The sequence below is a fragment of the Bactrocera oleae genome, chromosome 6 (genome assembly GCF_042242935.1).
Source record: "Bactrocera oleae isolate idBacOlea1 chromosome 6, idBacOlea1, whole genome shotgun sequence".
Taxonomy (NCBI): domain Eukaryota; kingdom Metazoa; phylum Arthropoda; class Insecta; order Diptera; family Tephritidae; genus Bactrocera; species Bactrocera oleae.
The window spans coordinates 44,066,681-44,090,995 of NC_091540.1; the positions used below are offsets into that span (position 1 = coordinate 44,066,681).

General features: G+C 39.7%; 1 protein-coding gene across 8 annotated transcripts; it reads right to left on the reverse strand.

Annotated features, from left to right (window-relative positions):
* Positions 1-157: 157 nt before the first annotated feature.
* Dhc64C (dynein heavy chain, cytoplasmic) lies at positions 158-24,315 on the reverse strand. 8 transcript variants are annotated; one of them, XM_036372444.2, is made up of 26 exons: positions 23,971-24,315; positions 22,723-23,297; positions 21,812-22,646; positions 21,553-21,752; positions 21,088-21,491; positions 20,920-21,025; positions 19,768-19,806; positions 19,403-19,558; positions 18,411-19,335; positions 17,387-17,951; positions 15,934-17,323; positions 15,736-15,858; positions 14,590-15,642; positions 12,537-12,572; positions 11,510-12,294; positions 10,916-11,289; positions 10,672-10,859; positions 9,409-10,604; positions 8,580-9,304; positions 6,153-6,351; positions 4,577-4,694; positions 4,160-4,511; positions 3,048-4,093; positions 1,019-2,956; positions 684-952; positions 158-596 (listed from the first exon to the last, which is right to left on the reverse strand). In XM_036372444.2, the coding sequence occupies exons 1-26, from the start codon at positions 24,212-24,214 to the stop codon at positions 431-433; spliced, it is 14,007 nt and encodes a 4,668-aa protein (XP_036228337.2). In that variant the 5' UTR covers positions 24,215-24,315; the 3' UTR covers positions 158-430. The 8 variants fall into 8 exon arrangements, with proteins under 8 accessions (XP_036228337.2, XP_036228338.2, XP_036228341.2 ...); XM_036372445.2 differs by lacking the exon at positions 6,153-6,351 and adding an exon at positions 8,063-8,258; XM_036372448.2 differs by lacking the exon at positions 19,768-19,806.

The following is a 24,315-nucleotide window of genomic DNA, read 5'->3' on the forward strand; positions in this document are numbered from 1 at the left end:
ATGCAAGCGAACCAGAGTTGCCAAACGTTGTCACCAAGAAGGTTTTATTTTATTGATGTCTTATTTAAAAAACAATTCTTCATTTAGAATAGTGGTACTATTTCAAAAAAAAAAAAAAAAAAAAATGGATTTTATGTAAAAAAAAAACACCTCTAAATATTTTGTATGCATATTGAGGAAATTTTATTGAACGCTTGAGTATTAAATATTTGTAATATTGAATGCAATTGATTCACACTGCTATATTGAAGCCAAAAACACTTTATAGGTGTATATATATATAAGTATATGATACGAGTACAGCAAGCAAATTGAATTGGTTATTTTAGGATATTATTGAATACATATTTCTATTTATTTGATAATACGGATAAATATATGCGCAATTATGTGTTATTTTGAGCTTTGAAATGTTCTTCATTCGCCCATTTTAATTCAAAGCAGTCGAAGTAAGTACAGCAACGCCACGCTCATAGAAGCTGTGTGGATCCTGACCGGCAGCGACAGCCAAATCAACGGTGAACAGAAGCTCCGTGCGCGTAGAGTTCAAATACACCGGCAAGGTAAGCTTGCTGATGCGCGTCTCAGTGGAAGCTCTGCAAAAAGAAAAAAACACAAATACACAAAATATTTAGTATAAAATACAACGTAGGATGCCAAATAATTAGAAAACTGCTACTTACTTCACCCATTTGAGTATGGTGAGCGGCAGGTCCATCATAATTGTCGAGGCCAAGAGCAGCTCGTTATTCTTGCATTGGGCGCCTTGCAGCTTCAAGCCAGTCACGCCGAAACTGCTATCCTTTTGATCGGGATTTATACTCGACTCGGTAATGGTCACTTCCAGAGCCAATTCCTCGAGCGACCAGCTGTTCGCCTGAGCAACACATTGGCGTGTTGCAGTGATGTAAGCTTCGGGATTCAATAAGCCGCCCAACCAAACGGGGAAGGTCTAACAGAAATCAGAAAAAACGTAAAACCTTTTTTGTGATGAAAATCAAACACAACTGATACACACCTGCAACTCTTTGGCGCCTGCTTGTGATACCAACTTCGACACCTTCTGCAATTGCTGCACACGGTTGCTGAAATCAGTGATCCATTGGATAACGGTGCAGCCAACTGGCACGGTGTAGCGCTTCCAACCTTTCGGTATGATGCCACGCACCAACTCTGACAACATCGAGCGGTGGTGATTGGTCTGCTTCTTTTCACCTTGGCAAATCAGCACTACATCCTGTAGATCGGAAATGACGGTGGTCAACAACTTAGCGCCCGAAGTGACCTCACGTTCGAAGTAACGATACAATGGATCCTTGATGTTCTCCACGGTGCGCTTGAGCACCGGCAAGTTTTTGGGCAAAAGCTCTAACCATGCCGTTGCCGAGTTGTGCAATGTCTTCATCCATGATGGACGGCCATCTTCTTGGCGTGTTGCATTTGCATTGGCCGCCTCGGCATGCTCCTCCACACTGTAAGCCAATTCGTCATCATCCTCTAACTGCTGCATCTTCAAGAGCTTGCTCACTAAGTCTGTGCCACGTGTGGTTAACAACACCTTCTCCGCATTGTTGGGCAAACCGAGCCAGGAAGGCGTCTGGCGGTCGGACAAATTCTCGATCCACTTCAGGAAGTGATCACGACGTGTACCGTCGGGCATGGTGATGTGTCGCTGACCGGCGGCACCGCCATCAACATTGGCCACAAGCGCGAAATCGCTTTCGAAGCTGCGTGCCGTAAACAGTTTTTTCAGAAATGAGGTCAGCAAACGCTGATCGAAGTCGTTGTCAATTTTACCGCCGTAGATGGATTGCGACAACAGTGTGACCAACGCGTCCCATGGCACCTTCTCCGGCGGCAAATTGGTGCGACCCATTGCGGTCGTGTCGATCCAGGTGTCCAGCGTGTCGCACGCGACGCGCAAATCCGACTCATTGAACTCATACTTCTTGGCCCAGCCAAGCGGTACGTAGCGTAGACGCTCCTGCACAATAGCATGGAACCAAGCCAACAAGAAATAGAGACGTGCACGTTCGCTAGGTGTTTTCATCATGCGCGCCACCGGCACCGTCGAGAATGTGCGCAACAAGTTAGCGCGTATGCCTGGCGGCGGTTCGAAAACGAAAATGCGGCCAGCGCGCAACAAGTTGACCGGCACCTTGGGATTGATTTCCATGGTGAGGAATAGCCTGAAGCCCGAATGTGGCTGCAGTGAATGCAATTTCTTCTCCAATTGCACCAACCATTGTGGTGCCAAGTGTACGTTCTTCAGCAGCACCCAGCGACCGCTCTTGCAGGCCATGTTGATGGCGCGTTCAGCCTGATTGAAGCCCTCTGCTGAACCAATGGCAATACTCGAGATCTGTTTATTGAGCTCGGCAGCCAAGTCGTCCACACGTCCGGAGGCATCAAAACCGGGCACTGAGCACAGCAATGCGGGTGTGTTGCAGTTCAATTGTTTCTCCACAACAGCGGCCAAGTCCAATTCCTTCTCGGCGTTCGGCATGAAATCTGCACCGAGCACTGCATCGACCACCTTATGTGCGGCGGCAATAACACGATCCGGTCGGAAGGCTTGTATCAACAGCAATTGATGTATAGAGCTAACGATCGGTGTGAGTGCCTTTGACTCATCCCACAATTGTGGCACACATTGCTCCGGTGAGCTTTGTTGCAGCCATGCGCCTAGCTCAGGCATCGATTTGAGTTTTTCAATCAACTTGCGGAAAATGGGCAAACGTGTTTGCAAACGGTTAACGCTCTCTATTTGCTCGCCAGTTAGTCCTTCGACTGGGATCGAATTAGCCAATAGACCCTCGCGACTACGTAAGAAGAAGTTAAATTCGGAATCCAAATTTTGTTCTGAGGTGCCCTTGAGGTGTATCTTGCACATCAGCAAAGCGAATGTCAGACGATCGTTGTGCAACATGCCACGTGCCACGCGCTCATAGCAGACCTAGAAAGGAAAAGACATTATGATGAATACATATATTATATTTAAGAAAAAAAAACGGAAACTTTTTTTGATCTCGTAAGCAAAAACTCACCTGGAAGAGATCCTTCGTAATGATGCCCAAACGCTCCGAATACTCGGTCTTGCCATCCAATTTCGTGTTGTTGTACAAGACAGTGGAGAAGATGTCCAAGAACATTTTCAGCGAATACTGATAGAGGAAGTGCACCTGGTTCAAGCTGTCCATAGTGAAATAAATATTACTGCAAGCCACCGACAATGGCAAATACTGTTGCGATACAGTCTCAATCTCCGCAATAACCTTATCCGTTTCATCCACCTTTTGATTGATGTCGTACGCCTCCTTCTTCAATGTTTCCAGCGTGGTAATCACGGAGTCATCATCAAGAATCTTACCCTTTGCATCGTTCAAAGCCTGCAAAAGACTCTTCTCCAGCTGACGCAAACGCAAACGGAATTCGCCCTGCAATTTCAACAGATCCGAACGCTTCTCATCGATATCTGGGCGCTCAGCTTTCAATACTTGATTCAAGCACTGTGACTGCAAAGAGCTGCGTGTAACGGTGAAGTTGACAAAAGTGACACGTGAGCAAATATCCGGTGGGAATTCCACCGTCGGATCACGTGTAGACAAGAAAATAACAAATGAAGGCGACAAATCGATATCCTGATCGCCGAGTGTGATCAACACACGACCACCAGTGCGACGTAATTCACGATTGAGCACAGGATTCAATATTGGATCGTAATTCTCAACATCTTGCACGAGCAGTGGATTGCCGAAACGCAGCGCAGATTCCAAATTCTTGCGGAATGAATCGTCCAAGAATGATGTTTTCGTAATTTTTTTGCCAGCATATTCATTGAGCAAGAACGTGGTGGCTTGGCCCGAGGGATCGATAATGAGTGGATAACGGTTGAAGCGCTTAAGCATAATGGCATTCTCAGTGCACAGATCATCGGTTGGTAGCGCGTTCGCTTGCCAACGCAAACGTTCGTCGGGATTCGACAGATACTCGGTACGTGCCATGTCAGCGCGATATTGTATATTGGCCGACTGTAGATGTTGCGACCAAGTGGTGAAGAGATTCAAGCGATAGTGTTGATCGAAGTAGCCACCTGTGTGAGGGTTTTATGAAAAAAAAATTATTTCTGTGCGAAATAAAAAATCAATTTATAATTTACCGTAAGCAATAAAGGCCGCCGACAACAAAACATCACCAATAATAGTCGACATTTGCGATTTGAATGTCTCGCTGGTGCACTCCCAACGCTCGCGTTCGATATTCAAGCTCTTCAGCAAAGCAATCGAACGATCAACCTTAGCTTGCACATTTTCCAAGTCCGTCTTAATGGCCTGCGCCTGTGAGATGAGTTGTGCATACTCCTCCTTGTAGGCAGCAATACTACGCTCGAGCTGTTCAACAAGCTCCTTGGTTTCGTTGGCGCTTTGTAGATTCACATCGGCTTGCTCTTCCAGTGAACGCAATTCCTCACGCAGCGGTTCCACGCGTTTCAACATGTCGGCGTATTCAATCTGTGGCAAAGGAAAGGGAAAAAAATGAGAGTCTACACTAGTCTGAGAGCGTTTTGATATTTTACCTGTGCAATGGCCCACTTGACCATAGGGCCACAAGCCATACTGGCGCGATTGACCTTTTCAAAGTTATAATCCGGATTGCTTAGATATTTGTTCTTCATCTTTTCGCGCACCTCATCGCTGCATTATTTTTAATTAAAATAAATATTATGTTAATTTTCATTTAATTTTTTTTTTTTTCAAAATGTGTACATGAATAAAAAATCACCAATCGAAGTGTATGTTATGCAAGCAAAGCGTTTACTATTAACAATAAAAAATAAATTAAAAGCCAAAACCAAAAATGGGAATTTTACGCATTTAATAGGATTAAAGCAGTTGACGTTGAGATAAATAAAAAATAATAATAATAATAATACCAACACCGAATTTATTAAAACAAAAAATGCAAATTAATAAAATATAATAAAAAATCAAGTTATATAACACGAACCAAGCGATAAACGCTTTTCTATATGTATTTCACAACGCTAGGGCAAAAACTACGAAAACGCGTCTATCCAATTGCAGTAGAAGGGGGAGGACTTAACTTTTTTAAACTAAAAAAATAAAACTACAACAAAAAATAAACAATTGAGAATTAAAAGTAAATAATAAATAATGTTGCTTTAACAAAAAAAACTCAGGCGAGCTGGTGCAATTGATCAGAACAGTTGAATTTAAATAGCTGCATAAAAATATTGTATTTATAACAAAAAAAATTGTTATTATAATTAAAACAAAAAAAAATTAAAAAATTGTTGTTATAAAAACAAAAAAATTAATTAAAACATTATTATAATAAACATAATAATCTAAAAAAAATTATAATTACAAAAGATATCAGTTTTAAAAAATAATAAATTAATATTTAATAAATAATAATTAAAAATAATAATAATTTAAAAAAATATAAGAACTAAAAAAAATTATAATTATAAAAAAAAATAATTGAAAAAAATCAAATAAAAAAAAAAAAAATACAATAACAAAAGTAATTATGAAAACACGAATTAAAAAAATTAAAAGTAAAACTAATAATAACTTAACAAAAATATTATAAAAAATAATAATAATAATTAAAAAAATTAATTATGCCCAATTTAAATTCTTAAAGCAAACCTAATTATTTCAACATAGCATATCTATATTTAATTTGCAAATTGTTTTTGGTATTCTTAATCTTTTTTTCGATTCCTTTTGAAACTTATTTTGTATTTTAAAAATTCTGTTATTTCTGACTTTCATATTATTTTTTTAAAAGTAGAATTAAAATTTTTTAGAAGCAGAATTACTTATTGCTTTTTATTTAAAAAATAAAAATTATTTTTTTATAATTTTTTGGTTTTTAAAGTTTTGATTTTTAATAATTGAAACTTAACACTTATTTTTTAAGTGTACTTAATTTTTTTCTAATATTCTATTGTACGTTTGCCATTTTTTAAAATCATCATCATAAAATATACAATTAATAAAAATAACAACAACCAATCAATTGCACAGCTTAGTCAAATAATAATAAAAAAAAATTACAATAAAAAATATGTAAACAACAAAATCATAAACTTATTAAATTGTTGTTGTTGTTTTCATGCTTACGTTATATTTTCAGTATTGAAGTTAGATACAATTGAATTTATAAAGTTTTCTCGCATTATAACAGCACGAATTGATTTCCAGTCGGTCGCATTCTCACCCAGTAGCAGACAGATTGACTCCAGAGCCAATTTCACCACCGATGGTGGATTGGCCATGGTACGAACTTCAACAAGTTGTTGCTTACGTATGGATTTAACGGCTAAAGTGAATCAAGCGGGGTAGGTGGTGAGTGTGTGGTGAGTAAAAAGTAGTAATAGTATGGTAGTAGTAAGTAAACAACAAAAAAAAAAGATTATAAACTGACTCATTTAGTAAAATCATTAATGCTAATTGCCTATAAACTGTTATAAAAATACATTAAGGGGTCATTTTAATCCTTTGTGTTGTTGCTAAGTATGATGTTGTTGTTCTATGCAGAAGTCCAATCCAACAACTTGATTGCTGGCTTAGTATAAGTTTCGTGTGTGCTTCGTAGTATCGCTGTGGACACGCGTACTTATTAAAAAAAAAAACTTGTTTTGTTAACCGAAACCTGCAGACACAGACATATTTATATATAATATACATATATATACATATTGTTTATAGTTTAGTAATTATTAATTTAATTTATTAATACCGACTTGTTGATAGTGCCAATCTGTTCCGCTTTCAAATGTTTAATTACTTTCATTTAAAAAATACTAAAATATCGATATTATTCAGTCGACATTATAAAGCATAGTTGAATCATTTTGCATAATTCTTAATTTTTCCCATATATACACGAACTAGTCACTATAGCATATATCTGCCAAATAAACTGTTCGATCAGGTCCTTGTACGGAAAGCTTTTTTATTTGACTAGATATCTTTACTAAATTTGGCATGGATTATTGTCCAAGGCAACGCTACAATCTCTGAACAAGTTTTTTTTTAGATCGGACCACTATACCATATAGCTGCCAAACAAACTGAGACAGTTCTAAATTCTTTTATAAGTGAAAGGTATTATGGCTTCACATTAACATACCCAAAAGCACTGGAATGCGCACATGCGCCTAAAAGCGGTTTGCAAAACTAATTGTTCAGCACTGTCAACAAGTCAATACTGTGTATTTGTTAAATACATTATTAATATTTAAATGCGTATATGAATAATTATTAAATAAACAATTTATCTGCTTTATAAAAAAAAAGCATATACTTATATAAGTAGTATACATTTAGGCGCTTAATTTAGAAATGATTTGTTATATAAATATATTAAAATCACTTCTTTAAATAGTTCAACTATATTACTGTAAAATTAGAAGAACACATAAGATTAACGGTAATTATATAAATTGCTATACATGTGCTGAGCAGATGCAAAAATGTGGTGAATGCATTATTTCGTATGAAAATGAACGATGCAATAAAAAACTCAAAAAAAAAAATATAAATAATGATAATAAAATTAAAAAAATAAATAAATAAATGTGTCATTGAAAAACAGAAGTTAGAGTTTAGCAAACCCCAGCGCAATTAATTAAATCATATGGATTTGTTTTAGATATACAATTATAATATATGGTACAATACTGCGCCACTGCTTAATAGTATATATATGTATATGTATGTGTATGTATATATGTAATTTTCACAATAGCCACATGAAGCCAATTTGGATGTGTTTTGGGGTGAAAAGATGGCGATTGTGTACAAAAATGTTATATTGGAGTTTGGTTTTTTGTTTGTTGCGGCATATTTATGCTGTGTATATGGTATATTAAGTATACAAGTGTATATATATATATATATATGCGTGGGGGCGTGTGTGTAAGTGACAATTTTGAATTTGGTTTGCTTAATAATAATATTAACGATAAATTAGTTTACAATATACATATGTAAGTTAGAATAAGTAATAGTATTGTGTATTGCCGTACGTGATATTCTCTGTTCTCAAATTAACAATGGACGGTATAAAACTATCTTTGACAAGTATGCCACGTATCGCCTTCCAATCGGTGGCAGTCTCGCTGAGCAGCTCGCAGACTGATTCCAATGCTAACTTAACAACAGCTGGTGGATTGGCCATGGAACGCACCTCAGCCAAGTGTTTCTTTTTAATGGCGCTTACAGCTAAAGTGATAAAGTGTTTGCAAGAAATTCACAGTTTTTTAAACGGTGGTCAAAAGCAAATAAAAAGTGGTGTAAAAATATAAAATCATATAAATGTCACCAGTGTATAAATCTGCTAACGGTATTATATACACACACATTATATGTTTATGTGCGCTGCTTGAAAAGTTCTGTGTTAAATGCTACACTTAGATATATATATAAATAACACTTGAGCCTTAGAGTTTTCCGTTAAACGAATCGCTTAAATTAAACTTAAAATCTCATTAAACATAAATAAATAGTTGATGGCCTGTTTGTAGCATACAAGCAAGCGTTTACCTTGTTGCGCGTCAATTACAGCCGGTTCCACTTGTGCCAAGTCGGCCATGACATATTTACGTTTCTCCTCGATTTTCACCGTCTGATCAGCCAGGCGTATTTGTATCTCTTGCGACTGTATCTTCTTCTTTTCAGCTTCTTGTTGATCCTTGAACATCTGTTTGAGCTTAGCATTGGCTGCTTCATTCTTGGCCTGCAGTTCTTGCTTCTTAACGGCCAATGATTTCTGCATCTCCTCCACCTGCTCAACAGTTTCGGCGATTTTATTGAGACCCACATTCAAATGTAATTGTTGCTCTTCCAAGTCGCTACGCTTCTCATTGTACAATTTGACAAAATGATGTATAAAGTCCAAATAGTGACGTGGTGTGACCGCCATTGTGCGTCCGCCACGCTTGGCCAGCCGTGCGTTGGCTTGGTGCAGCGTTTGGTGTACATACACACAACTGTTGATGACCGCATCGCGATGTGCTGGTTGTGCTGGCACCAAGGGGCACACTGATGGAAAGAAATCGGGTGCAGTCCAATTTTGTTTTTCCAAATCAACGCGTGTGGTGAACTCCTTGCCCACCTGAAAGAGTGCCGAGTCCGACCAGTCACCGAACCAGTTCAGCACACAACGATTGAAGAGCGCAGGTGAGGTGGCCGCACGATCTTTAAGACCGTCTGTAGACGGGTTCATGGTGAAGACCACGTGCAAGTTGCGCATAACTTGCTGGGTGAACCTGTAGAGGGGAGAACGAAAAATAAATTTGTGTAAATTTTTATTAAAAAGAATTTTAGTTATTTGTGCGTGCCAAAAAAAAAAAATATATATATATATACTCACCATTTGTATAGCTCATCACTTGAGTCCAACATCAAGCCCTCACGCTGTGCGCCTTCCTTACATTGTGTCATCAATGTGGTGTATTCATCACCCTCGAACAGACCGGGAACTTCGCCGTTAGCCAACAGCGTATTCATACGTTCCAAGAAACCGGAATCCAAAACATTCGACTCATCCAAAATGAAAGCGATCTTTTCATCCTTGCAACCGGAGCGTCTTAGCACACAACGTAGATCCTCATCAAAATCTTCACCAGTGTATTTGTTGTGGACTTTAATTTGGAATATGGATAGACCATTCATCCAAGCGACGAAACGTGAAAGTGTCGTTTTGCCAGCGCCAGATACACCAATCAACAGTAAATGTCCTTGCGGCTGACGGAATATACGATCGATGCGCAAGACGTGCTCTAAAACTTCATCGAACAGCACAAGCGGTACGTCAAGCTCCTCCTCATAGAAGACCTTGAGACGTGCGCGCACATAGTCACGCAATTCTTCGCGATTCACAGGCATATAGTCTTTAGACAACCAATTACTGTAGAGAATGGGCCGAGTCAATGCCTCCTCTTGATTGATACCAGGGAAGTGTTTCAGTGCGACAATATCGATATTCTCATTGGTCCAGCGACGTTCTGATTCCTCAACCAGCCTGTCTTGGAACAAACGGAGCGCCTCATGCGCCCACAAACGCACCAAACCCTCCACTGGTAACGAATCAAGCGGACGTATGGCTTCGCAAATGCCGCGTACCCAACGTGTCATCTCACGCGGCGAGTACACATAGTGCGGTTGCATGTCTTGTGTGAAGCGATCTTGTGATACCAAATAAAATTCAACCATAGCATTGGTCAACGGTTCAGCGTAGCCGCGCAATGACGGCATCATGCGCAACATGGCGCGTGAGAAGGTGCCATAGATTTGTTTGAGCGAAGTCTCACCGGGATAATCTACATAAATGATTGGCACGTGACGTAGGAAACGGTGTGAAAGTGGTTTACGACCCGGATCTGTTGGTGGATTACAAGCGCCAACGAATTGTATGCGTTCTAGTGATACCCAAGCTTGATCACTGGCTCGATAGAAGCCCTTGTGTTCGACTAGCTGACGCAAAAATGAAATAACACGCTGTGTGCCGTAAGTGTCCATGTCAGGCAAATTGATTTCATCGCAGAATAGCACAAGCCATTTGCCAATCTAAATTGTATACAAATATAGAGAAGTATTAGACAAAAATTAATCATATTTTGATTTTTTATCTTACCTGCACTGGCGAAAGCACAACACCGTTAGGCGTCTTGCGATATTCACAATAGTGATCGAAAGTTTTGAGCAAAAGTTCGGGTGTAGTAGCTGACGAGAAGTTCAAACCAACCACTTCCATATCGGGTAAAGCACGTAGTGCTGAGAACAATGTCATCGTTTTACCGGAACCAGGTGGACCGCACAATACTGTAAGTATATAATTAGTAAATTGGTCTTAAATCTTGAAAATTTCCATAACCTACCCAATGGCTTATGTTCGGCCAGCCAAGTGTACAAGAGCGACTCGTGACGCACAGTATCCAATGTGGGCACAACAATATCAGGTGAGGCCACTTTATGTGTTTCAACCTCAATAACTGGCACCTTGTTCGACCATGGCACCCACTCGCCATTCATGCTAACCTCGTAGTCGATAATAGGTGCGCCTGCAGCTCCCGGCAGCGGTATGGTGGTAACACTGCGCACAAAGTCGCCCAGATCAGTGCGTACTTTAAGTTTAGCATCGCCAGCGAAGGACCAGAGTACGGAGTAAACAAGTGCTTTCGGTATATACTGCTCCAGTTGGTCGGCAGAACATGGGAAATCGGGATGTTGTGAATTGAAATTGAGCACATTTCTAAAATAGAAGAAATTGTTTTTGTTTTTGTAACATAATAAGTTCCCATAAAACATTTGAAAAATGTTTGTGTACTCGCACTGGCAGAAAAATATATATTGCGTTGAACCATATATCGTTAGTTATCAGAAATATCAATTTTTAAAAGCCAAAAATCCAAAATTTTTAATTCAGACATTAGACCGGCATTCAGTAAAGTTAAGAATATAAACGTACGCACCTTGCAGCTTGATTCAGCATCGAGAATAGCGAACTAAGCGCACGCAAGCGCGTGAAGTCCATAATATGCTCTTGCTCCATGGCATACTCCAAACTGCGCACCACAATGCCATCAGCCGAGAAGTATGGCTGCAACAACAAAGCAATATCACGTTGCACTTGCAGTGATGGCGAAACCTCTTCTTCTTTATCTTTATTAGTAGCTGGTTTAACAACACCAACAAAGTCTTCATCACCATCCTCAAGTGGAATACTGCGCAAACGCGACAAATAGTTCTCAAATATCATTTCGGTAGAGAGTACATCCTCGGAGAACCAAACCATGCCACAACGTGAGACGGTGGCCAGCGTGGCGAACTTCAGATCCTGCACTTCAAACATTATACGCACATTGGGCGGCAACGATAGACGTTCACCATTCGGCAGGGTGAGCAATTTGTTGTCATCCAAAACGGAATTCAAGTTTTCAACCCATTCGGGATCGACATCACCATCAAAGATAATCCATTGACGTTTATTGATTTCACCACGCACATTATCGATGATTTTACGCAGCACATGTGTGAAGAGACCATCGGTCCATTCGCGCGTATTTTGATCCATAACACCATAGAGTGCCTCCTTGGAAATGGCTTTGGGATCAATGACATGCGCAACACCTTCAATACCCTCGAAACGCTCCAATGCTTTAAGCAAGGTACGCCAGGCTGTCGATTTACCAGAACCGGAAGGACCGACCATCATCAAACCATGATTTAGGTTGGAAATTTGATACAATTGCAGCACCTATTCATGGAAAAGTGTTACAGTATTAGTGTGTATGCAAATGAATGCAATGAAATTTCCAAAAGGTAATGAGGAGCAAGCTTAAATTTTGGCACTAATCAAATTGGCAAGCAATAGGAATATGTATTCAGGCATCTCAGTACGTTTACAAATTACAAATTTCGACTATCTAAACTTGCTTTATAAAAAAAATGTATATATTGGTTTTAAAATAAGAAATCGGAAGGGTTTAAGCGTCTAACCTTTTCCACCCACGTCTCACCGAATCCTTGCGCATTCTGTTTTATCAACGTTATGTAATTCAATCAGTGATTTTCGGTAATTGCGCGTGTAAAGCAAGCATTGATTAAATATTAAAGTGCATACATTAGGAGAATCTTCTTAAATGTTATCAAATTACGAAGTAGACACATCAATTTACACGAAATACAATACGTACAGTGCAATAACAAATATTCGTGCGAAAGAAGTGCTTCAAAAAATGCTTTTTTTTATTGTTTGAAACAAAGCACAAAATAATAACTAAACAAGTAAGCAAGCGCGAAGTTCGGGCGGAACCGAACTCTAGATACTCTCGCAAGTTGAAGTAATATAAAAACAAGTAAGGAAGGGCTAAGTTCGGATGTAACCGAACATTTTATACTCTCGCAAAGTCAAATAGTATACTCGTTTGAGATTTCTTTGTGGATTGACTGATATTTTCGGTAGAAGGTCAACTATAGGCACTGGGGTCCACATATTTAGTACTTAGGGGTTTGAACAGTTTTGGTTCGATTTAGACAGTTTTTGGCCGCAAGGTGGCATACTTTAATTGCATTATTCACGCAAAGTTTTACCCCGATATAATCATTGTTGCTTGATATGCATAGTGGAAAGTGAAAGAATCAGATGGAATTGAAAATGGTGTTACATGGGAAGTAAGCGTGGTTGTAGTCCGATTTCGCCCATTTTCGCACTATGACATAGAAACATGAAACGAACGTTATGCACCGAATTTGGTTGAAATCGGTTGAGCAGATCTCAAGATATGGGTTTTCACCTAAAAGTGGGCTGTGCCACGCCCACTGACTAATTTTTAACTGGGTTCCTATAAAGCCAATTTATACCATATCAGAGATAAAATTTAATGTCTCTGGCGTGTTTAGTGCTTGATTTATGGCGCTTTTAGTAGTTTTTAACAGTACCGTTATATGGGGAGTGGGCGGAGTTGCCACCCGATTTCAACTATTTTCACACCGTCAATAGAAGTGCTAAAAACATTTGCTTCTAGTGAATTTTGTTATTATAGCATTAGCGGTTTAGGAGATATGCACATTAAACCTATTAGAGGCGGGATCACGCCCACTTTTTAAAAAAAAGTTTTAACTGCAGATGCCCCTCCCTAATGTGATCCTGTGTACCAAATAACAGTCTTGTATCTTATTGCGGAGCTTAGTTATGGCAAGTTATTTGTTTTTGATTAATGGCGTTTTGTGGGCGTGGCAGTGGTCCGATTACGCCCATCTGCAATACCAACCGTCTCACGGTACCAAGAAACATGTCTACCAAGTTTCATAAAGATATATCAATTTTTACTCAAGTTAGAGCTTGCACGGACGGACAGACGGACGGACGGACGGACGGACGGACAGACATTCACCCGGATTTCAACTCGTCTCTTCATCCTGATCATTTATATATATATAACCCTATATCTAACTCGATTAGTTTTAGGTGATACAAACAACCGTTAGGTGAACAAAACTATTATACTCTGTAGCAACAGGTTGCGAGAGTATAACAAGAAACAACGTTAACTTCGTTTGCACCGAAGCTATAATACCCTTCATAAATAAAAAAAAAATTCCATACAAGATCGATTAATTTGTATGGCAGCTATATGCTATAGTGGTTCGATCTTAACAATTTGCTTGGAGTTTGTAGCGTTGGTTTGAACAATAACCCATGCCAAATTTCGTGAAGATATCTTGCCAAAAAAAAGTGTTCCATAAAGAACTTGATATACGCTATAGTGGCCCAATATCGGCGATTCCAACAACTGAGCAGATACATGAGAAGAAAAGAGTGTGTGCATGATTTCAGATCGATAACTCAAAAACTGAGGGCTTAGTTTGCGCATATACAGACATACGGATATGGCTAAATCTGTTAGACACTTCAATATCTATATTGCGAGAGTATATAAGTATATTCAATTACTCTTTCACAACTTACACACGTTGTATTAAGAAAGTAACAGTCGTACACTAACATAACAGCGATACACATACAATTGTAATCCGCTGCTTCACTTACCTTCTCCATCCAGGCAGCACCCTGTTCATCCCCTTCGCCGCAAACCAGATAATCTTCTTGACATACTTTGCGTATCTCCTCCTTTAGGCCCTTCATTTCGGCACGTGTATAACCAACATTGGGGAAAACGTCGCTCAGCAATGAGAAGAGCAATGGTATATCCTCTGCCACAAGTTTGGGCACCATGGTCTCACAAACCGATTGTATGAGGATCTCTTGCTCTGGCAAATTTTCAGCCACCGAAGCCTCGTCGATATTCTCCTCACCGCGTTGACGCATTGTTTCCTTAATCTTCATAATGCGATCACGTTTTACATTACCCGCCGAGATCAACACCGACTTGAGCGCACGCAAACCGAAGTCATAATGACTTTGATTGGAAAGTTGTTCATCGCAAAGCTTGAAGAACGGTACAATCTTGCAAGCCAATTTTTCGGCAGAACGGAAACCTTGTGAGAACAACATGACCTCAGCAATGAGCTGACGATCGGGTGTAGTCATAGCTAACGAACGGAAGAGTTTCTTCAAATTGTCGGGTAAATTGGAACGACCAGCATAACCGGGATTCATGGTAATGAATATAGCCATATCAGGCGAGACGCGCACTTGCTTGCCAACCAATTCAACGGTTATGCTCTCCTTATTCGTATCCATCTCATATTTGAGTGCCTCTTGTATGGTCTGTATCTGTTGTGAACAAGCCGACAACATGCGCTCCTCCAAACGATTGAACTCATCAAAGCAACCCCAAGCGCCAACTTGACATAGACCAACAAAAATACGACCCATAGCTTGGAAGTCGAAAGTCTCGTCACAATTGAAGACCAACACAAAGCGACCAAGCTGATTGCCGAGAGCTTTGACAGATTCAGTTTTACCGGTACCGGCTGGACCGAAGGGCGAACCGCCCAAACGTGATTCCAACGCTTGTGTCATGGTCAAGTAACAGCGATCAGTTAGCGGTGTCTGCACAAGACGATCCTGTACACCTAGGTATTCGAAACCATAGTAGAAACGGGCATTAGCCATGTGAATGGTAAGTTGTTGCAGCACCTGTGTGGACAATATAAAGTAACAGTAAGTGTATATATTTACTAATGAGTGCCTACTAGCCACTTTTGAGCTACATTATAGTTTTGTGCTTACCTCGGTTTGACGTGGATCAAAGTAGAAACGCATTTCGCAAAGCCATTGGAACGATTTGGGGCTGGTGACGCCATTGGCAATCAAGCGACGTGTGACTGTACGCTTGTGAACGAACTCATTAATCTACAAAAGTTAAAGAAATTATGGTAAATTAACTCGGTTTCCACAAAGTACTATGAAAAGCCTTAGAACACATACCAAATGTTCCAATTTGCGTCTGCGTAGTGGTGGCTGCTCTTGCAAAACGGAATCGGCAAGCACGTTCAGTGTAGACTCTACAGTGCCCAACACGCGTTGCATTGGCTTGGAGTTATTGCTCTCCGAGGCTTGTTGCAAGGCCGCTTCCACATCCTCCGACCACAGAATTTGCGCAGCAAGTACAACAATCTGCGCCTGATATTTGTCACACCATTCCATGTACTTTTGCTGATCAATTTGACCCTCACGGAATTGTTTGATGTCCTGTACGGCTTGTGCCAAAAGTGAAGCCAAAGTGAAACGCATTTGCTTTTCAACGAGTGAGAGCCATTCATTGATTTTGGGATGTTCGACCGTGGATACGGGATTTATGAATTTAACTTCTTCACCTTCACGTGATGAAATACCCAAAATAACGGTATTATCCTCGTTTAACAAAATAGCGGCAACACCGGCAAACATTTTCTTGAAGTGCTTTTGTAGACGTGCAATATTCTTGCTATTGCCAATAATCTCCAAGAGATCTTCATCGCCCACGAAGTAGAAACGTGGGAAGGAGGTACGCTCACGCTCCAAATACTCGCCCAAAGCTTTTTGTATTTTACCCAAAAGATCAGCAAGACGTTCCAACGAACGTTGTACGGCCGGTATATTTAAGACGTCCATAACTTTCGGTGACTTGGTCACCTTTTTCATTAAACCCAAAAACTCGGAGCTGATGCTTTGGAAACGTGAAGTTTCCACCGGCAGCAATGTTTTGATATCAGCGCTACCAGAGAATATGCCCTCCAAGTAGACCCAACGACGTTGCACATCAATCCATACATCAAAGAGCGCATTTATGCGATTCAGTTTCTCTTCCCACGTTAAAGCCTCCTCTTCGAAAACTTTATAGTATGGAGAAAGCTTCATGGCGGCAACCGAATTGATGTGTTCCTTGACTTTGTTGAAGAGATCATCCCAACCGCGTATGATGCGACATTTATTTTGATAGTTAATCAGATCTAGTTCATAGCTCTGCCATGATTCGCGCACTTGCTTCAAGAATTCCTCCAATGCCATTTCACCTTGTGCAACCAGTATAATATCCTTGACGATATTTTCGTTCTTCTGTAAATTCACATCCCACACTTGACCGAGCGACAAATCCGAGATGACCCAGTTAACACGTAACTGTTTGGTCAGTTGTTTCCAGTGGCGCTCCTTGAGTGCGTCCGACTTGAGCTCAACGATCAGCATATTCACCTTAATGTAACTCTGTATGAGTTTCTTCACATATTCATATGATTCATACATGCGCAAGCGTGCCGGCAATTCCTTCAGTTGAGTCATCATTGCCTCGAGTTGTTGACGCAATTTGCGTGGTTGCACCGACAACCAAGGTTTCTCTCTGGAATAGCAGCGGTTATTAAAGTAACTTCCGTTAAATAATAAGAAGAAAAAATGGTCTCACCTGGTCTCATCGATTTGTGTCCACACTTTAGAAAGCTCACTCCAGACACCACGCAAGTCCTGCAACTCCTCCAAAGCGACATTCATACGTTCCGAGCTATTATTGGGTATAGCAGATTCCTGCAGTTCCAGCGCCTCCTTGGCCTTGGCCACGTTATCACGCTCCTCCTTTAAACGTGAATATTTAGTTTCGAACAATTGCAAATGTTGCAGTGCATCGTCAGGCCTTATCTTGCCGCCAGTAGGTTTATTCTTTTCCCAGTCGTTCAAGAAATCAAGCGTGCGTGTCTCCACAGCCTTATCCTCGGCCACAATTTTTGCTTGCAAGCTGGCCACTTGTGTTTGTATGGCTGTGTCTTTGCGCTTAATGATCTCATTGAATGCCGACCATTCACCTTCGATGTTGTCCACATGCAACCAGTTGTTGGGAAATTGGAAGCGTTGGCGCTCTAGTATGCGTTGCGCCTCACGGAACACCTCCACTTGTTTGTCCCAAGAGATCATATCCTTCTTCAGTGTTTGTACGTAAGTAATGAAGCTAACGGCATCCGAAGTGCTGGCTGCCTCTGTTGCGATCAAACATAATTTGAAGGTAAATATTATTTTAATTAAGGAACTAGGCGAATTAAGGGCCGGACCGACCGAAACGGATTAAATTGATTAAAAATGGACTGTCTAATATCATATATGGTATACACGAAAAAAACCGTGAAGTAAGCGCCCACACTTCAATTATAAACATAACGGTATTACTTTTACTACAATTTATGAGATATCGCTCTAATTTTGAACACGTCTTTTCCTCTCCAAGACGCTGCTTGGAACCGATCTTGTATGGAAACTTTTTTATTTGAGAAGAATATTCTAGCTTCAGTGCAACCGAAGTAAACGTTTTTTCTGGCTAGTACTAAGACTTGCTAAGATACACCCCAACATTTCAAAAGTTTTAAAATTACATAAAGCGCTGCCCTTTGTTACTCTTTTATGCCCCATTCCAGTTTATTAACTTAATTGAATGAACTTACCAATGCTTTGCATTTCCAAATCGGTACGCGACTTCGACACCTTCGAGTGGAATGTGGTCATTTCGTTGCCTAGCAATGTGCCAAACTTGCCCAATGCCTCCTTATGCCAAGAGTCATACTTCAAGGTGACCTTGGCTTGCACTTTAGCATAGTCAATGACAATCGGACCATATGCACGACGCGTATCGGACGTATCGAATGTGGTGCGCGATTTCTTAATGTCATTCAAACATTTAATCCACAAGTTGACATCTTCACCTAAACGGCCGTACAAGGTGTCGGCCTGCAAGTCCCATAAGCTCTGATAACGCAACCATTCTTCGACATAATTACGCACTTCGCTGATTTTATTCTCAATGGCGCCATAGGCATTCTCCAAAATCAAAGTTTCTGGCAATTTGGTCAACAAGTTGCGATAAGTGGGTGGCGCAAGCTTGTCCAAACCGACTTGATAGCGTGTGCTCTGCAGACGCACCTGTGAAGTGACAATCGCCTGCCAAGCGAACAATTGTTGCATAATTTGGAAACGTGCCTCCTCGATGGAGGGATACAAATACATTTGCTGATTGGTGATGCGTATCTCGTGTATAGCATTTTGGATCTGTGGCTCACCGCCCAGCTTGTGGGTCGGCTGTGCTGGCGCATCGGTGTCCATGGAAAGATCGCGTTCTTTCTTGCTACCAGTCAGCGCCTCGGTCCAAGCTTGTATTCCGGCCTGCAGACGCATAGCCAATTTCTTTTCAACTTCCTCATCGAGGCGTGTGACCCACACATTCAAGTTGGAGTATTGTTTGAGTGACAAAGCATCGACAGCATGTTGAATTTTTGATAAAATTTCAGTGAAAGTTGCAGCGCTGTAAGGACAAGTCTCCAATGAACGCACATCAACATCCAATTGCTCCTCGACGACAAGCAAATCTTCGACCTGAAGTGCAAGTGAATATGTTTTTTTTTTTATTTACAGTTTATGGCTAAATTTCATGCAAGCTCACCTTCTCCTGGAACTGTGTGACACATTCGGAGAGACGCAAAACATAGGGATCGAGTTTGTACGACTCCCAAACCAAGCCGATGCCTTCGGAAATCAAATTCAGTACTTCCTTACGTAAGCCAGCTACGAGTGGCACAATACTGGCGCGATCTTCAATCTAATAAGTAAGGAAATTCTTGTTAAATACTAGAAATAAGCGTGTGAAAGTGCGCATAAAGTTGCTTTTCGGATGTTCAAAGCATGCATTGGCATAAACTAGTATGTTATGTTAGAATTATTACGATTGTGATATAAAATATACTAAGTGCAAATGATTATACAAATACATAATGCTATTTAAGAGACATTTATTAACAATAACACTACCTTGAATACTGAATTTTGTGCTAAACTCCTATTATTTAGCTGCATGTAAGAGAGGGAGGATATTGATTCGATATTGTTTGTTGAGAGACAGTTTAAAATCGTTGCGCGTTTAGTGGAATATTAATAGATATTATAGTGTATTATAAGGTGATATTTAAGGGAGAAGCATAATGGAGATATTTAATTTAAGAAACTAATTGTAATAGTTTGCATGTTTGCGAACTTAATGAGAAATTAGGATTAAGCAGAAACCAGAGTTGCGATTTTTTTGTTAATATTCCAAAAAAAAAATTGGAACAAAATTTGAAAGTTTAATTTTTAATTGCATAATCGGAGTTAAAAATTTTGTTTTAAAACAGAAAATAAGAATTAAAAAGAACGTTTACGAAACGTTAACTTCGGCTGCACCGAAGCTATAATTCGCTTTACAGGTGCGTTTTTTATACCATAAGAGGGTATAAAAATATAATTAATCTTGAGTTTGATTGGCCAGTTGTATGGCAGCTATATGCCATAGTTGTCAGATCTGAACAATTTCTTCGGAGATTGTAGCGATGTCTTGTGCCGAATTTCGTTTAGATGCTTTGTCAATTAAAATTGTTTTCCATAAAAGCAGTTGAGTTTGACACGTTGTTAATTCAAAAATATTTTTTTTTTAATATAAACCTGGGATTAACATCTTTTTTCCAATCCGTCGAATACCGAAATTAATTTTTTTTTTTAAATTTTTCGTTACAGTATTATGGATAAGAAAACAAAACAAAAAATAATAAGTTAAATGTTAATTAAATAATTTTTTAGTGCACTATTTGCAACTCTGGCAATAAGAAATAGAAAAAAAAACAAATTTATATAAACTATTGTAAATCTGCGAAATATCGATGCGTTAGATATTAGCACAAAATATTGCATTGAAAAAATATATAAATATTGTAAATAAAATACAAATAGATATGTATGTTTTTGTATGTTAATATGAGTATACAAGCTGCACGCAATTTCAAGTGCATGCGTGTTTATATGTAAGCAGTTGTAAAGGTGTTGGAAGTAATTATATATTAGTTTCAAAAATGTAGTGAATTAGCGGTATGGACATATGTATATGTGTGTAAAACCTGTGCAAAATCAACGTAAATATATACATATTTATACCTTCTCCAAAGTGCGTTCGTAAGTGCGCACACTCTCAATCAATGAAATTGCATACGGGTAAATTTGATTGGCCTGATGTGCCTTGTTGACAATGGTAAGTGGCACCCTAAAAGGTGGTAAAGGTTGAAGTTGAAAAATCAGTATACGCGCTGCTGGCCAAAAACTTACCTGAAGCCTAAATTTTTGATGTTACGCACTTCCTTCGAGAGTGTAATGATTTCGGGCAAAAAGTTGACGCGCAACTTTAGTACGTTGCTGCGTCCGGTGCGTGAACGTGTCGATTCAATGGTGAAGATGCGCCCAGAATTGCCAAAATTACGTTCCTGTACCTTGCGTGCCCACTCCTGGAACACTTCAGAAATAGAGAGCTTGTTGCGGAAACTGTCACCGTCCGCTTTAAGCTTCTGACCCTCCAAATGAGTTTCCCAGCCTTTACCCAGCACATCTTCAACGCGCTTCAAATACATTGTCAACTGATTATCGATCTGACGTGCCCAAATAATGGAACCAGCTACGGGCGGCAAGTCACGCACCGTTGAGAGACGGTAACTCTTGCTTTGTGGATATTGCACCTAAACCAAAAACGCAATAATATAGAATTCTTAATTTTGAAGGCATGTATTAGAAAAGAACCTTGAATTTTTCATGCAGTGCATCAATATCATCCTTGACACGTTGTATAAGTTGTGTTTGATATTCGCGTATGGCACCGCGTATATGCGGACGCACGAAAAGCGCATTGAAACGCGAGAAAATGCGAAACATTTCATTTGCATTCTTTGCAGTGCCAAGCTGATCGCGTAAATGTGCAGTGATGCGTGCTTCAACACGGTCTATAAAAGCGTTAAATTGGTGAAATATTCATACAATTAATTTTGTTTCTTGAACTCACCAATTTTCTCCTCATAACGTTTGACAGCTGCCTCCCAAGCTTCAGAGCCCTCCTTGGTTATATCCAAGCAGTCAACCTCTTTCACATTCTCATAAGCCAAGTTCACCTCCTCGATGGCATTGGCATCGGCCGCCTCCAAACTGTATGGCTGCTTGGTTTCCACAACATTGGCATCATTATTTTGCGCTTGTTTGGTGGGGCGTAAGACACGTAATATTACGGTGCGCAACTGCTCGTGCTGACGTCGGAACTTGCGCATATGCTCCATGCGTGTCTGCAGCTTCTTATGTGCCGGCGACACGCGCCATGCCATCTTCAGATGTTCGTCACGTTTCTTTTTGGCAATGTCACGCAGTAAGCCTTGCAGTTTATCATACTCGTCATCCCAACAGCTGAATATCTCGAAACACTGATTCATTACACGTTCGAATTCATCAAATGGAATGTGCATGAGGCGACGCGTACCCAAAACTTTCAACAATTGTTGTGCTAGATCACGTGAAATGGCCTCAATCAATTTAAGACAACGCGGTATTGGATACTTGGTATTACGTACTTTACGCAAATGTGAAAATATTTGCTGCACCGCTGGGCGTATCTTTTCCAGTTCGGTAGCCGATAGTAAGTCATTGATTGGAAAGTCCTTCATGAGTGGATTGTAATCGGCAACCATAGCCAAGGCCTGTTTAAGACCAGTGTCGGTATCAAAAGACACGGTGGCATGGAAACGTTTGCCATGTTTAAGTATGTCCAGTGTGAGAGCAACTTCTGGCGATTCACGCTTTTCTTGTATGCGATAGAGAGCACGCTCCAAATTCAACCAAAATGAGATTTCCTTATTACAAAACGAAAAAATATAATATAAATTAAATAAGAACTACAATATTAAGTGCGCTTGAGCTCGTATATACCTGTAGAGCAGTGCCTGATGAAGGATCACGATCCAACATGGTCACTTTCTTGATTTCTTTAATCCAACGATTTACGCCATTTTGCAGTTGATTAAGAAAGGATGAATCCTCTACTTTATCACCAAAATCTGCCACTTTAGCTTTACGATTTTCATCGGCACATTTACGTATTACTGCATTTACAGATGTATGTGCCGTTAGCGTAATTTCCGGTATATCGATGTTTTGCTGAAGATGCAATAGACCCATCTCTAATTCAGCCAACTTTTTTTCAACAGATGGCGCCATTTTGTCACCATCACGATCAGCACGCCCAGATTCCTTGACATATGACTTGAAGTACGGTGCCAAGGATTTGGAAATGAAGGCATGCAACGTTTCGTATGGTGAACCATCGGAAAAGTTTATCAAACGCAATTGTGAGTGGATTGATTTGTCTGCCTCAATTACAGCTCCACGTTTGATACAAGCTAACGATGCCATGCGACTGTTGGTGAAGTGCACATCGTTACTTATTTGATAGGTGACGAACTCTTTCTCCTCTTCCCCTTCAGCTGGTTGTTCGTTTTCATCTTCTAAATGAAATAAATGAATATATTGAAAAATAGATAATGCAATATAGAGTATCTTATATACACTAAATATTATTATTTTTTAATAATTAATAAGAATTTTAATATACAATATTAAACAACAACGCTAAATTAAATGATACTCATACATATATTTATACTTTTTATCTCCCTCCCACACTTTGCACAAAAGTACACTGTAAAACACAACAAAAACGAACTAAGAAAATTGCCGGTTGTAAACAAATATCAGCTGTGTTTTGTTTTCCTCTACGGGATACCACTACTAAGAAATAAAAGCCGGTTAGCAGACAGATGTCAGTAATAGAACCTAGAAGGTGTTAACGCGTAATAGATTGCATACCATCATCATGAGTCATCACTCATAGAAATGACATCACTGGGCAAATGTCAAGATATTTTTCTAACTGGGATTTTGGAAAATTCAATATTGATTTTACCAATTGGATTTTCAAATTTACTCCGACCAGCTAACTGCTCTTAGAGAATACCTAAACTGTTCAATGTCCATATGGTTTAAACCAGCTTTGAAAAAAAAATTGGCCACTTAACAAAATGTTTGCAATTTATAGACGCCATTTTGCACAATGGGCGTAGGTAGCCGCTAGGTACAGAAATATTTGTAACCAAATGCCGTTAGTAAGACCTTAATTACCTTTCAAGCAGTTCCTTTGGATGTACAAAGCCTGTATTTGAGGATCCGAAAGAAACTTTTTTATACGGTCCTGGTTATCTGGATTCTCCAGAGCATAGTTCAAAGCAGGTGGCACAACATCTTCTTCAGGAAGTAGGATGGTGACCGCTTTACGTATATAATTAGCAAATGCTCCATAGTCGACAATGGTTACATTTGCTACCGCCTCCACCGATGTATCGGTGTTCTCCAGCGAATCTCCCATGTTTTATTCGCTGGAATATGCACTCAATAAGTTTGTAATTATTAATTTGAAAATAAATTTGCAAGAGATGATTTGATTACGTCCACAATTTGATGGTGAAG

Coding starts and splice junctions, on each gene's coding strand:
- Dhc64C (XM_036372444.2), bottom strand. CDS start 24,214: ATGGGAGATTCGCTGGAGAACACCGATACATCGGTGGAGGCGGTAGCA. Junction 10,605..10,671: donor TTGTGCTTTCGCCAGTGCAG/GTAAGATAAAAA, acceptor TATACAATTTAG/ATTGGCAAATGGCTTGTGCT. Junction 2,957..3,047: donor TTACGAAGGATCTCTTCCAG/GTGAGTTTTTGC, acceptor TTTCCTTTCTAG/GTCTGCTATGAGCGCGTGGC.